The sequence below is a fragment of the Vanessa tameamea genome, chromosome 20 (assembly GCF_037043105.1).
Source record: "Vanessa tameamea isolate UH-Manoa-2023 chromosome 20, ilVanTame1 primary haplotype, whole genome shotgun sequence".
In the NCBI taxonomy this organism is placed as follows: Eukaryota; Metazoa; Arthropoda; class Insecta; order Lepidoptera; family Nymphalidae; genus Vanessa; species Vanessa tameamea.
Genome location: NC_087328.1, coordinates 7,069,744 through 7,084,705, shown reverse-complemented (window position 1 = coordinate 7,084,705; position 14,962 = coordinate 7,069,744). Strand labels below are relative to the sequence as shown.

General features: G+C 36.9%; 1 protein-coding gene across 1 annotated transcript in view; it reads left to right on the top strand.

Moving 5' to 3' along the window:
• Nucleotides 1-547: 547 nt before the first annotated feature.
• LOC113401622 (neurogenic locus protein delta) overlaps nt 548-14,962 on the top strand; it is a 30,848-nt gene continuing 16,433 nt past the window's right edge. The window contains exons 1-2 of the mRNA XM_026641598.2: nt 548-883; nt 8,406-8,705. Of these exons, the coding sequence (XP_026497383.1) occupies nt 836-883; nt 8,406-8,705 (348 nt within the window). The 5' untranslated portion in view covers nt 548-835. The remainder of the gene's footprint in view (nt 884-8,405; nt 8,706-14,962) is intronic.

The window sequence follows — 14,962 nt, the reverse complement described above, 5'->3', positions numbered from 1 at the left end:
CTAAACCAAAAATTTACCTACATTTAATCAAAGCGTTCAATTTATCTATTTAACACAGTTTTATGAAATTCTATTTAAATTTAAGTTTTTACAGTTTGATATTGGCATTTAATAAATACTGGCCTAGTAATACAAACAAATTACAACATTTTATTTTAATTGTAGGAACGTGTTGTCCTTAATAGCAAACGACGTCCCTTAATTTATTAACATCGAAATTTTAATATATAACAAAATACATATTTTACCCTGGTTCTGGAAATTTAATCTGATGCATAATTTATAATATATCATCACAACACAAAACACAATATTTGCTTAATAAATAATAGCATAGAGATTCTTTTAAAAAGTTTTTATACGGGTTTTACTACGAGCACGTGTCCAAGACGTTTAGCAAAAGACGGACGGCTGTTTTCCGTATATTTTCTGGTTGAGGGATTGCGGGGCGAGGTACGCGGGGAGCCCAGAGCGGCAGATGCGCCTCGCAGCGCCATCTAGCGGCGCCGCGTCGTCGCCAGGTGTGCCTTGCCCGCACCGCGGCTTCCACCCGCCCTCAGCCTCAGTCCGCCGTCACGCACCGCCGCGAATACATGTCACTACGGCTGCTACAAGCCGGCCGCACGCGCGCGTTTCGAACGTAGTGCACAATACACCGCGACCGGTTCCCGAAGCCGATGAGCGCGACCAGTGACACCTCTTAAGTCTAGTGTTGTGTGACTTGCAGTGAAACTCAGTGCAGACATGTGCGTGTGATGGATTACTCTTCCACCGTCGATTGCTGACGGGCTTCGGATCCCGTATATGCTCAGGCGCCGGTAGTGGACGCGCCAATATGCGCGCCCCCACGGTGCTCATCGCCCTGCTAGGGTTTCTGCCCCAGGTACTGACCGACATCGACACTCAAAACCGCGAATCCCTGTTTGTTTACGTTTCGAATCAGTGTAATCGAGACAATTGCAAATCGAACTTATGTCTGTGGTAGATTTGCAACGGAGGCCGCACCGTCACGACGGGCACTTTCCCACGAGTGTGCCGGCTCTCGAGGCCCCTAGATCGTCCTGGATAGGAGAGGGTTTAGGTTAGGCCCGCGAGTCGTGACCGGGCCCGAGCCAGTCCGAAGAGGCGGTTGTGTGTGTTCGATAGGTTTACCGAGCAAACATAGTTTGTACATAGTTATAAAGAAAGTTCAGGTTTTAATACGGCCGGCGTGGGGTCAGCTAGGTCGCGAGCCTCTTCGTTTAAAATTAGATGCATACCGAGGCTTCGCGATGAAGTCGATTCCAAAAAGGACTAATCTGCGATACATGCATGGACGGGAATAGCTACAGCAGACGAGTTAAGTCTTTACACTCAAGGCGTGATATTTCGGGCAGGGTTAGTAGTTTGGTCTACTTTAACGTAAAAATTTAAACAGAGGATAATTGTTTATTAGGGTAATAAGTATGTTTTAAAATTCAAATAAAGATTTGTACGATATATTCGTGTATTGGAGGTCAGTGGCCTATAAACGGTCAAGGTTGTCGCCACGCAATGTTAAGGGTTGTAACATACGAGGTTATTAAACAGATATATTTTCTAGTTAGTGACATTCTAGGTGTTTAAAATTCAATTTTAATGACGTCAAAATCTATGCAACATAAACTAACTTCATCTCGAAAACTTTCAATTCAGTAATTTAATTTAATCGAAGATAAACAAATTTGCAACAGATTATAAAACTATTTAAAACCGTTTCAAAGACTACCAATTTTATTAAGTGTAAATAATTTATTTTCATTACTTACAAATTTAGTCAGTGAAACGTCTGTTGTATGATATAAATATTCGACTAAGTCATTTTACAAATACAATAGAAACTGTGATATGAATTGAAGCTAAAAACGTTACTAGCTTGTGCGATCCCTTGTAATAATTTTGTTTTATGCGTTGACTTCTCCCGCATTAACTGGTGTCCAATAACAATTCGCTGAGGGATCTATACCCCATGCGCGCGCGCATACAACGACTACTTATTTATTAATATGTTCGCATAAGCACCGTTATTAGTACCAACACAAATACACTTTATACATATACGATATTAAACTTGTCCGTGTAACCGGTGCTCTGAGTATTGATCTTGAATTATCGTGTGATTTTCGTGCACTTTCCGCTGCCCTTAACTGTTTTATATTTTTTATGTCATGTAAAGGTGCAATTATCTGACTCCAGGCGTCGACATTCATTAAAACCTTAAGGTACCTATTACTGAGATCGATAAAAACATTTCTAGTTTGTAATTCAATTCGTTACGCTTTTTGTGTAAAATGCTACTTAAAGAGATTCGACTTTTTGTTTAAAATCGTCGTCAAAATAAAGCGATAAAGCTCAAACGGAAATAAAACGAAAACTCTTGAAATTCTTAACATTCCGTCCAAATTTGGTATCACATTAGTCAAGTTTAACATTTAAACGTAAAATGAAGTAGATAGGTTTTCGTAGATTTGTTAATGGAATATAGTTATACAAAGTGTGCAATTTAAGTATGAAAATGCATTATGAATGAAGTGCGCTTGTTTTATTAGTAAAAAGTACACACTACCAACTGGTTTGTCCTGTGCGGCGATGCATTGATGTAATTGTCCAGATCGGTCAACTCGATTCTTGTGATCTCGATACATGCTCAGGAATCGATGTTCGCATTTTTCCTTTTTTTTTTTAATGTGCATAGTAATAAACTTATCCGGCCGTCTTGTGATCGCGTGATCGCTCCACTCGATCGGAAGCGGCATCGGAAACACGTCTGCCCAAAACCGCAACCGAATAATCTCAATTTCCATTTATTATAAATAATTCGGCGAAGGCTAAGTTCGTTCGCATCCCCAATTATTCTATCAAGGATGAAACTTTTAACTTGTATAATTTAACAATTTAAATAGGCATAAAACAGTTAAGATATCGTTTTAAATATATTAAAGTGCAGCATTCGTGTGAGTGCATTACGGTTCGACATACAGAACAACATTATTTTTATGTTTGCGACATTGCCGTATTAATATCGAGATTGTTCGGCTACTTGCCGGTTATCTAGGACACAGCATGTCAGCTCGTATGAAACGCTGCTGGCCTGTAGGTATCGGTTGCGTACGATTCGTGATATAATCGGTTATATTTCTTAACGTGATATTCTTGAAGTGTGTATGTGGTCGCTCGGCCCACATTGCAAGCAGGTGCGACATTAATGGCTACTCTTAAAGAACCCTAACATCTGCTTTTTTTCATAATTTACTTGTGCACATGAATTTGAACTGACCACATTGACGAGTAGAGTTCGTTTTTGGGACGAGTTAGTTATCACATTCGGTAAAATAGCTCGCTTAATTGGTATGTTTATTGCCCTAAACGTAATAAATATTCTTCAGTTATTTGAGGTTGAAAACAAAATGAAAGCGCTCGAGCAAGAATATACGTCTCCCAAATGTCAAGTCATCTGCGAAATAATAGGTAGTTCGCAAAAATTACGATCGTTATAAATGACATGTCTTTAAGTACTCCATACCAACAAAATATTAACAAAGCGAGATATTTCAATAGTTTCACTCTAATTCCCAGTAGTTACCGAATATTACTTTAATAGGCTGGTACGCCTTAAATCCAGTAATTTCTTCCCTAACGTTTTCACAACAATACCATAATAATTAATCGTCATATGTCATGTTAGCCACAATAAGCATATAAGTATGTGAAGGTATTTAACCCTGTTATAATTTCGTCCATTGTCCGAAGCGGTTTTGTTCTATGAGAACCGACTCAATTATGAGAGAACTCGTACGAAATCCGTGTAATCGTTGGTTTTTAACGTCTTAACTATGAGAAACTTTATATTTCGTCTCATTTATGATGAGAGTTTATAATTGTTCGATTGTAAGCTGTGCATTATATAAAGGCTAAAGTTACTGTTAAATTATTTAACGTGACTATTATATTGCTAATGTTCGTTACTTTAAAATAATAAGAATTAAATTGAAAGAATGCCATCATAGTTCTATCTGCAAGATTAAACTGCTTAATCTTAACATCTGTCAAACGAACATTGACAAATGACGAATTCATTATGCCTCTCAAGCGGGAGTCACGCTCTATTGTATTCTTGACGAGCATTATCTCTTTCATTACAACCGTATTTAAAATAATTTTATTTCTTTCTCCGTTCGATCCCGACCGGACGTTTAATTGATTCCCGATCGCAGAGCGCGAAAAAAAAAACAACATGGCGGACAGGATCATTGATCAGATTACGCAATGTCGCCGAACGGGATGCTTGTGGAAGTCAATATTATGCATTATTTATAAACACACGCATAGCTTAGCTCGTACCTCGAAATAAACAAGGATCGCCACTAACAATGAATCGCAATCATATAAAATATTTTCTGTCATAACATTTTTTATAAAAATCTTTTTTTATCTGTACACGTTTCGTGACATATGAATAACCATTTAGTTACGTAAAGTCCTATTGTTTAGCAGTCTGTGAAAATTATTCAATTCCGAATTGGGTAATTGTGTCAAATGCCAGCAACTTCTGCGTATTGCTTTAAGCGCTAAAAGATGAGTCGTTTGTAACGTAGGTGCTAGAAAGGCCAGGAGACGACAGTCATGAACAAATAAAAAATAATTGGTATTGTTTGAAACAATCTTTTGTAATAGCTTATTACTAAGGGAATACAAACATTTATGGTTTTGTGTTAAGTAGCCACTTTTAAGAGCTAAATTTAATACAATTTAGTCTAACGGCTGTTAAGTAAGCAGACGAAGACGCTATTATTAAGTCACAGTCGATAGACATAATGTAACGGAATACACGCGATTTGTTACCTAAACGACATAAATTGTAAATTTAGCCAATCCTACTTACATTTCATAATGTTGCAACAAATTACACTCGCAGTATGATAGCGAGTACATTAAAAGTAATTTCACCTAACTCCGAGCAATTGACGTAAAGGTTTCCAGACAGCATTACGTATAGAATAACATTGTGTTTATTTTTTTAAAATCTTATTAAAGTTTTTTTCTAACTTGTTAAAATTCTTTACTATCGTATCGTACGCACGAAACTATTTTAATAAGTTCCGTTCCGCCGTATCTATATCGCCGTAGAAAAATTCACACGTATAATCCCAGTAACAATTTGAACAAGATCTGGTTTAAGATACAAGAACACGAATTCACTCTCATCCGATCATAACGTACATCGACGCACGAAATCTCAATTCCCTTGTGCAATGCTTAAATAACCGCAAAATATCTTATTATTCGCTTTCCATATAAGTTCTAGGCAATCTAGCGAGCACGTACCTATTACTCGTACCCATGATTCCCCGCTAATTTAGAGTTCGACTGTTAGATTGAATTTTTCTTTTATTCCGCTGCAGCTGCCAGGAATTAACAGTCGAACAAAGAGATTGCAACTTTTGTCGCGCAAACGTCGAATTTCTGAACGTTTTGTTCGCTTTAAGACGTGTGTCCTTTTATTTTCAGCGCCAAGGCGTTCTTTGAAACTGTATGCCTTTTGTCACATAATCGCTTCTCCCCTTCGTATAATGTCACTTCTTAACAGTGATCAATTAGCAATGCTATTACATGACAACATTAGGTTTTCAGAAAGGTCGAGACGTAAAATTATTAATAAACCGTTTATTTTACGACGCGTGTAAGATAGAACATAAACATGAAAAAAAAATCATACCGAGTGACGATTCCAAATATAAATTTCGAATTGCGAATTTGATGCACTGGCCACATCGTCGCGCTATTAAAAGACTGTTTGGGTGTTTATTTTAACACATTTCGCGTGTGTATAACGGTCGAGATGAAAAACATTCCCCTGTGTTTCATTATTTGAGCTATTTATAGACAGCGCTCAACCTGCCGACTGGAACGAGTGTTTACTCTGGCTAACATACAATGCTGTTCGCATTATAGCTCCTTAACTGGATGTAACAAATTATCATTATTTTATGTAAAATAAAACATACCTTATTTAAAAACGACTCCGACATAGCTAAGACGTATCATAATTGATATTTTGTCAAATGCATTAAATCATTTAGTCATAACAATTCGTTTTAAATAATGTTGTACATTACAAGCATATTGCGCTGCAATTAAAATGATTTGAATTAATGTAAAGCGATATATTAACTGAGATGTTGCGAGGTCGACGATTAGGTGCTCAAAATCAATTTGGATTTTCTTGAAGCCCGCGCCGGCGCAATTAATGTTACATGCCAGTGTTACTTTCCATTCAAAGCGGACGAAAAAAACAATATTGATGTTCACGATTCTAACGTCGAATGCATTAAATGTTAAGTCGTACGTTCAATAAATTAGGTACAAGCTATTCATTACTCAATTCAGATTTGTAATTTGTAAATATATAAATCGAATTTATATTTTAAATTGCTTAATTTCATATTCCAAACTAAAGAAAACGTCATTTAACTTTAAAAAAATAATAGTTGTCAACTATTATTTTTTTAAAGTTATATTCAAACAACATCACTCGGACGTTCATCGCGTTAAATCGCCCGAAGACATTATAAAATATAACTTATTCGGTAGTCCGTAAGTATTATTTAATTGTTAATCTGTGGTGCGCCTCGGGCTTAACGTAGACCGCACACAACAACACAATACATTCTTTAGAGGTTTTAATCAAGTTTCATTCAATCATTCATAAATGTTGCCAGCTTTTCGGGTCGTTTATTTTACTTTTATTTTTTAAATCACAAATTAATTTATTGATAACCAGTAAGCTACAGCCGATGCTACTATAAATTTGATAAACAATACATCAACTTTGATAAAAAAGGGGATGTTTAGAGTGCCCGTAGGTTTTTTTGTGAATTTTTTTATGTTCCGCTCCTACCTGGCGTTTACCACGTGGATGTTAATTCTCCGTCCCGGTCTTTAGTTCTTATTTAAACGAGAGGGGAGATGTTTTGCGCGTTCAGAAACAACCCCTATCAACTTGGCAGGAAGTTGGTTGAAATCTGGTGTCTTTTTTTCATCGTTCTTTGTTTAAATTGTGGTTAAATTTTAAAATCTACAGACCTACCGTCGCTAGATAAGACATCATTTGAATAGTTCATTGTTCCTTATTTTCATTTTTTTTGTTAACTTTTGACAAGTTCAGATATGAAGTTCAGTGTGCGTGGGAAAGCGTTATTGTTCGAGGGTAATAAGATTATTTATTATCAAGTATTACTTAAGCTTTACAATTGCTTTGCTTATCTCATAGTATATTTATATACTAATTACCTGTGAATGAGATGAATTTTAATGCATAGGGTGTTTTAAATATTACATGTTAGCGCAGTATAAACAGTCATAAATAATAATTTAAATTATAAACTTATATACCGGCAAATTTATTATAGACACACTTAAAATAGATCAGCTCACTACAAAATGATGAAGAAAAAAAAGATGAATGATTTAGACCGAGAGAGCGCAAAAATTACGTAAAAAAAAATCATCTGCATGATGTAACGTAATGTATGAGAAAATAGAAATTATATTAAAATTCAAAGGTATACCAATCTCATTCACTGCTTTATGGGTAACTGTATAATAATGATTCGCCGAGACATGATCGCTTTAAAGCTTTAAAGCTCACCACTTCCTTCCGATGCCTTATAATTACTTCCATCGGACGTCTACTTTCGAATTTAAACTCAAGACATAATATATAAGGAAATATGATTCCTCGTAAAAAAAAAACTTTATAATTGATACACATTAAGCGAGTTAAACTTAAGCAAGGTGGTATTTATAAATATACTTCTATTCCCTAACGCATTACTTGGAGTTGGAACTAGTTAATCCCACATGCATCGCGGCCAACTGCGCATTCTTTCATTAATGCAAGGGTTGCTACCCTAGAGGGCAGTGCGCTATTATTATTCATATAAAGAAAAAAACAAAGTAGTCGAACTATTCAGTTTTTTTCGACGTCTACGTGTCTGTCAACGCTAAATCGATTCTTCATAACAATGACAACAAAAAATATCGTTTAAAACAAAGCTGGGGGTTTGAAAATTTGACATTTCGATAACGAGTTGAAAATAAGTCATCGTGAAACAGAATTCGAAATTCGAATCGCGCTAGGGGTGTCGCAAGGCGCCCCACGTGAGCAGCCAACCCCAATTTTAAACGAACTATATAGCTGTCCAGTAAAACCGTTAATATCTCAACGAGATCGATCTCTCGGACAGTTGTGCAAATAGTTTATTTTTAGAATTACATCTTAGGGAGCGCTGATACTTTTATTTGTTTTTATATTGTCGCGTCACGAAAGAATTGTTTCGATGAAGATGTTTGAAGGCAGAACTTAAAATTGTATTTTTTAATTTCAGGTGCTGACGTCTGGTTCCTTCGAACTTAGGATAAAAAGTTTTACGAACTCATTGGGTAGGTTAAGTAGTGGGCAGTGCTGTGATGGTTCCTCAAGTAGTGACGCGCCGTGTTTGGCGCCGTGCAGGACTAAATTCCGAGTGTGCCTCAAAATATATCAAGCTAACATCGACACGACATCACCGTGTACATTCGGTGACATCACTACTCCGGTACTCGGAGGAAACTCATTGGATGTGCCGAATCTTAACGTGGAAGGATTCACTAACCCTATCGTCTTCCCGTTCGACTTCACGTGGCCGGTAAGTGTTAAACTTTACTCCTATAAAACGTGATACATGATTAATAGCTAACGAACGATCATTTCTCATTCGACGCATTAAATCGAACATTTGCGTTGATCGAGCTCACGCTGTCAAATTGTGTAGGAATCGTAAATAAAAACATCGTATTCATTTTGTATTCAGAGTAAAAATCAATATATCATTAAAGAAACATTAAGTAGCAGCCCTGCTCCCATAAATCAAATCCATTCGATGTTACTAACAAATTCTAATAATCCACGTGAAGGCCAGTTGAAGGCATCTCGGTTGGTAACTAGCAGTAGAAAGAAATTACGGGATTCAATATTCAACGAGCGGCCGCGTGGGACGATTACATCGTTCAATAGTTCATTTTTAATTAATTATGAAGTCGGATTTTTGTCCGAGTTAGCCCGCTCCTATTAGACGCACTCTGCAATCTCCTTTGTAGTTCGTTCTCATAATATTGCGATTAGAGCGAAGAGGCCGGCCGGGTTCGTGATCAGATATTGTAATCACCTGTTATTTATTTACAGATCGCTCTCAAATCGCGATTTCAAGTATAACAGACATCTTAATTGTATCTCAGCTGTGCCTATTTGCTAGTTTGTATTGTCTTCAGTTTACACTAAGTTTTCGAACGGACATTCGGAGCTTGGAGTACTATTTGCATTTTATTTAGCGGCTCGCTTCAAATATCTTACCGTCTCGTAATGTTTGATCAAACAAACTCCCAAGCCGCTTGCACAAGTCAGACCATCTGGAGAAATACGTGACATTTGTTAACTAGGCAGGTAGGAAGAGCGAGAGGCCATAGACGAAATTTTAAACTTTTTTTTTGACCGTGGATACGCGTCCGGTTCCTCTTATGCCAGTATCATTCCATATGAATTGGCGTTAAATTGAAACTTCCTGTTTAATTTCACATAGAGTTCTGTGTTGTCAGACATTGTGACATACGATCAATTGAGCGAAAGTGACGCGAAATAATCCTCTATCGGGTTTCCGTGACAGGTTAAGCTGGGCGAGAGATGTGGAAATCATACCATATGCCTTTTATCTTATTTGATAGGAATTCGACGTGGAATCATCTCCCATATGTCCCTCCATATGCCACACCATGAGCGAGGATATTCATGCTATAGTACAAATTCGTGACCTTACGAGTCGTGTTAAACTTGGGTGCGCCACATTTAAATTAAATAATCTGCCCTAGAGTTATTACCTCTTTTTTACGCAATGAGGTCATCAGAGAAGCGCATGTTACATGACCATCATACAGGCCATATCATTCATATGAATAAATGTGTCGAATTAAACATAACCTTTACATGATCGAGCGAAATTACTTCATGCGAGGATCTTTTGAATTGATTAAAGAGAAGTCATCACTGATTTTGTTAATATTTAAAAAAACGTCGATTTATGAACTTGTGTACAGCTCGCAAGTAGCATCACAATATTTTGAAACGTGATGCCGTGACGATCGCCTCTGACGGACGGTGGAATAGTAACGGTTGCGCTCGTATTACAATCTTAGTGTTGTCGATTTTGTCGCCACCGTGAGCTGTGTTTTTATCTTGATCCCCATGAAATAAATCGATTCTATGGCCCGCATAGAGATCTGACCCGCCTGATAATAGGTCACCAGTAATATTAATATTACTGACAACATGAACAGTAAAATTACAAGTGAACCGGCGCGCGAGTTAACGACCCATAGAACCTATTTATCATGTAACGTTCAGAGAGATGGCTCACTCGAAAAGAAATCTCATTTGTATTCAAGCTCGGCTCAGTGTTGGTTTCATTTATTTTACTTTAAAACAATTTGTTTGTAAATCACAAGTTTTATATTGAGACCCGTTAACCGGTCCGGATGTGACAAAGCTAAGGACCGGAATAAAGCAAACATAGCACATACACGCAAAAAGTTTATATGTGTACATTTTCATCTTAAACATTTTAAAAAGTCTGCCCTACTATAGTGCTCTTTACAGGTTGTAAACCCTGGACATGAACGGGTTCATTCATTCGTTGTCATTCAGTAACCGTTATTGCGACGTTTTCATGCAAAAAACTATAGAATTACACATAATATTTTAAAAAGCACCTGCTGTAAATGTGGTCTTTTTCCTTTGCTAGAGCGAGAAGACACTGTAATGTGATAAAGATAGAACGAAAATGCCAAACAGTATTTCCGCGCATGCGCTATACAAGCAACGCCTCATTTACTCAGAAATGACCGTGAACTATACTTTTTATGGATTAAACATAGATCCGTATTGCGTTAGATGTTACTAATCGACGCCATTGTTATGTCTTATCTCGAAGAATCGTCTACATCTCATTGTAGTTAGATAAAACCGATCAATAACAAGTTAATTGCAGTCAAATTATTTTAAGTATCGGTTATTTATTAAATGATCGATAAATATTTCTTGTAATGTCCCTGGGAACGGAATCGTTTTGGCAAGTCACTTTCCCACAAAGCTTACGAAGTTCGGCCCACATAGAGCCTACAAAAACATGAAATGTTAACTCGCGTTCCATGCCCGAACGAGAGTGAGGTTCACCTTTACTTATTATCTGTATAACTTTAATGTTAAGAAAATACACTACTTCAAACCAACTCGAATTAAAAAAAAAACGGTTGGCAGGAAATATAAATTATCATTGTTTTATTTATTTTTCGAGATGCTTTTAGATTACCATTACTTCGGCGACAAATATATTTTATTTACTGGCAATACTATCACCGGAAGGAATTAATGTCAGGTAGCCGGCAACATCGCGGGCTTTATCATTTTTTACCGTGAGACGCTGACAAGAACTAGCGTGCTTTAACTTAATTAAGGTTAATTAAAGCAAAGAGGCAGGCAGTTATGTTCATATTTGTATTTTAATGTCTTTTTCGTTGGCAACGTTTTCAGATTTTTTATTGACGTACATCCGCCAATAACTTTTTTTTTATGACCCTGTCATAACTAATGCAATGCTGCACTTGTCATCGCAAATTGCACTGCTTAATGGCTGAAAATAATGATACTTTTAATTTTGACTATATAAAGGTCATCAATCGCAAGTTGAGTGCCTGATTAATGCATCTATGTCATAATATGAAGAAACACGCGTCTTTACTGTGGAGCAAGTAGACTAAGCAACAGCGTAACTAATTCTAGAGATTGTTAGTTATTTTGCATGTTTCGTCAATAGTTTCACGCTCTGAATAATAGTAAAAATTTAAATGAAAGTAGCATCTTCGTAGACGGTGTCGACATACCATCATTATGTGCGAAAAGCTTAACATACGGTATATTGTTTCTGAGAAATTAACGTTACAATGACGTCACGTTTGATTCGAATCTCAAAACAATAGCACAGTAACGCACGATACAAGAATCGTCTGTAAACGGTTGTCACGTGTGAACTTCGCCAACTATACACTTCGTCTGATTCCTCATTAGAAAGTAATTAACAATCAATACATACAGCTCGTAAAATCTTATACAGTCGTGAATTTGAAAACCAAACACGGCTGCGGGCGCCACAAATCGTCCATAATTACGATCGAATTATAATCGAGTAACGCGTCCGGCATTGTTATTCGATTCACGATGCGGGCGTTACATAAGTCTAAATGTTTATAAAAACAGAAAAAAAAACGCAAACCTTCGCACGGTTCGTAAATTATTACTTAATAATTTCATAGCGTAACGCGATATGTGGATGACTATGTACGCGAACCTCAGAAACTTCCGTTTACGGCGTTTTTATCCAAGAGTGCTCTTAATAATTTCCTTTATTTCGATCCGCTCGCGCCGGGATCCTCTTAAAATACTTACCCCTACATCCGCTTCTTTTAATAATCTACCGAAGCTATGGAATGCCTCAGTCGATCGTGTTCCCTCTTTACACCGTCTTTTATCTGTCTCCTTTTCGTCGAATAGCAATTAAAGCTTAACAAAAAAAAGGAATTGCGAAATGGAATTCCTCGTAAGAGTAGTTTGATTCGAGGGACGAATACAGGATTGCGTGTATGTTATTTCTTGATTAATCATTTCATAACTTTCAAATTTTAATAATCGGAGCGTGTATAATTACCTCGCAGGTTGCATTGTTCGGAGCCACTGAACAGCTATGCAGCAACCTGTCAATTAACTAGCATACTGGATTTTAAAGTAATTCGCCTAAACAAACTATCGCACAATAAAACGTAAGCTAATGACCACTTGAAGTGTTCACGGGTGCTAAAATAACAAGGCATTTAAACGGGAATCGAAATTCCAAGATCGTAAATAATGATTAGTCATAGAAGAGATAAAGAAAATAAGCTCATCAAGAGAATGAATAGACACTAAAGTTTACCGGTCTTGTTATTATGGTACATTTGAGACGTGCTCCTAAAAAAATACTCCTTTTTTAAATCAACCGCTAGTTTATGGTTAAATTCTGACATTTTAACTACGCCTCTAACATTTACGGCTAATAAAATTGTTCAAAGAATTCGATTTATAGTAGGAGCCCAAAGCTAATTCGTCTATAATTTTTTTCTTTTATATGACAAATGTGCACAATACGCGGACGATGTAAATCACACTCTAATCGAAAAGGTCAAGATGATTGCAACATTCTTAAATCGCTATATTATGAAATAAAAATATGTGTTCCATTTTATGACTTGAAGTCGCGCGTCTCGACTCCCGGCTCGTTCTCACGTAAAGCTAGGGCTCGATGGGCCTTTAAATCTGCAATGATGAAATTCCTTGCGTTCCAGTCTTTATTCATCACACGCGCGATATTTCTAGGAATACTGAGTCGCATCGCGAGCGACTCACATGCTCTAGTCGTATCCGCAACAGCGCGAATAAAGCGCTGCCATTATTTAGTATGGGAGGAGGCGCGGTACTTACGTGCTTCGTACGTACTTCGACGAATTTATGGACGTGTCAAAGGCCGATCATAGTCTGGGAACCTCCGCGAGAACTCGCGAATCAGAATGACCGATTCAAAACAAATAAGATGACGAGAAAGATCCACTCATTGCGGAATTAAAGAGGAAACGTCCTGGGAAAGCCGCGAGACCAATGTTGATGCAAATGAAGATTACGGTTATAGTTTGCGTTGAGCTTTTGTATATTTAAACAATTTTCAGTTTATTTCCACAGCGTCTGCTGTGTAGAGAATATAAACGGGCTAATATCCTAGTTACATCTATAACAAGATTCTTACTCATCGGTGTCGTTTAATTTTATTTCATCGCTAGGTCAGGTATGCAAAGTGGTTTAGGTAAAAAGCTTGAGATACGTATCGTATAAGAATCATGTCTAAACTTGTATTGGAAGCGGCATCGCGCGTCATCCTCGAAAGAAATCCGGATGAACCGATCACGAGATTTGTTTTTCAACGTGGCTTAGGTTTCATCGCTTCACCCTTCTCAGGGCTTATCGTCGATCACGGCGGAGCGGGGCCCGAAGCGGGCATCACCCGAAATTTGTTAAGTCCGCTTTTATTTTTTTAATTATGTTTCATTCAAATCATTCCGTTGTTTATGGCCGACATTTTCATTTTTGGAATTCCTCGAGTCCTGAGTACGGTCCGTCTGCTGAATGCCGGTGATGCCATGTGAAATTAAAGTCTGTTTTTTTTTTAAATTCGTCCAGATTCAAAAGTCCAGAATTCCGTTCTTGAAGTCGCTTTTTTCGCGATGATTGTAATTGAGGGCAATAAATTGTTAATGTCTGACTTATTTCGTGTATAAGACCTCCGTATGGTCGTTAGCGTCGAAAAAGTTGTTACGTCTGTCTTAATGTTTCCTAGCAACGTTCCTAATCGTCATAGATATAAAGTGTAACATTTCATTATATTTACGACCCGTTTTTCTACTTTTTAATGCTTCCCAGTAAAACAAGTACTAATAATAAACAGCGGTAATTAAACCTTTCATAACGAATCTCGGTTAATTTCTTTACGATGGTCACCTCAATGTTTACTTTTCCCAAGTATTTGTGGCACTGGCGTTTTATAGCCGCCATAATAATTATTCTGTTTGACTATTAACAATTTATTTTAAGTTTTTTAATTCTAAACCAAAGTTATGTGGATTTAACTATGTTTTTTCTCTCAATTGTTGCACAATAATTAAAAAAAAATGTTAAATGTTATTAATAATATAACTGATAATAATTCAGTTTTACAATATCCAATAAATATTTTTTGATTCAAAATATCTTGATCACAATTTGATTTATATTTAA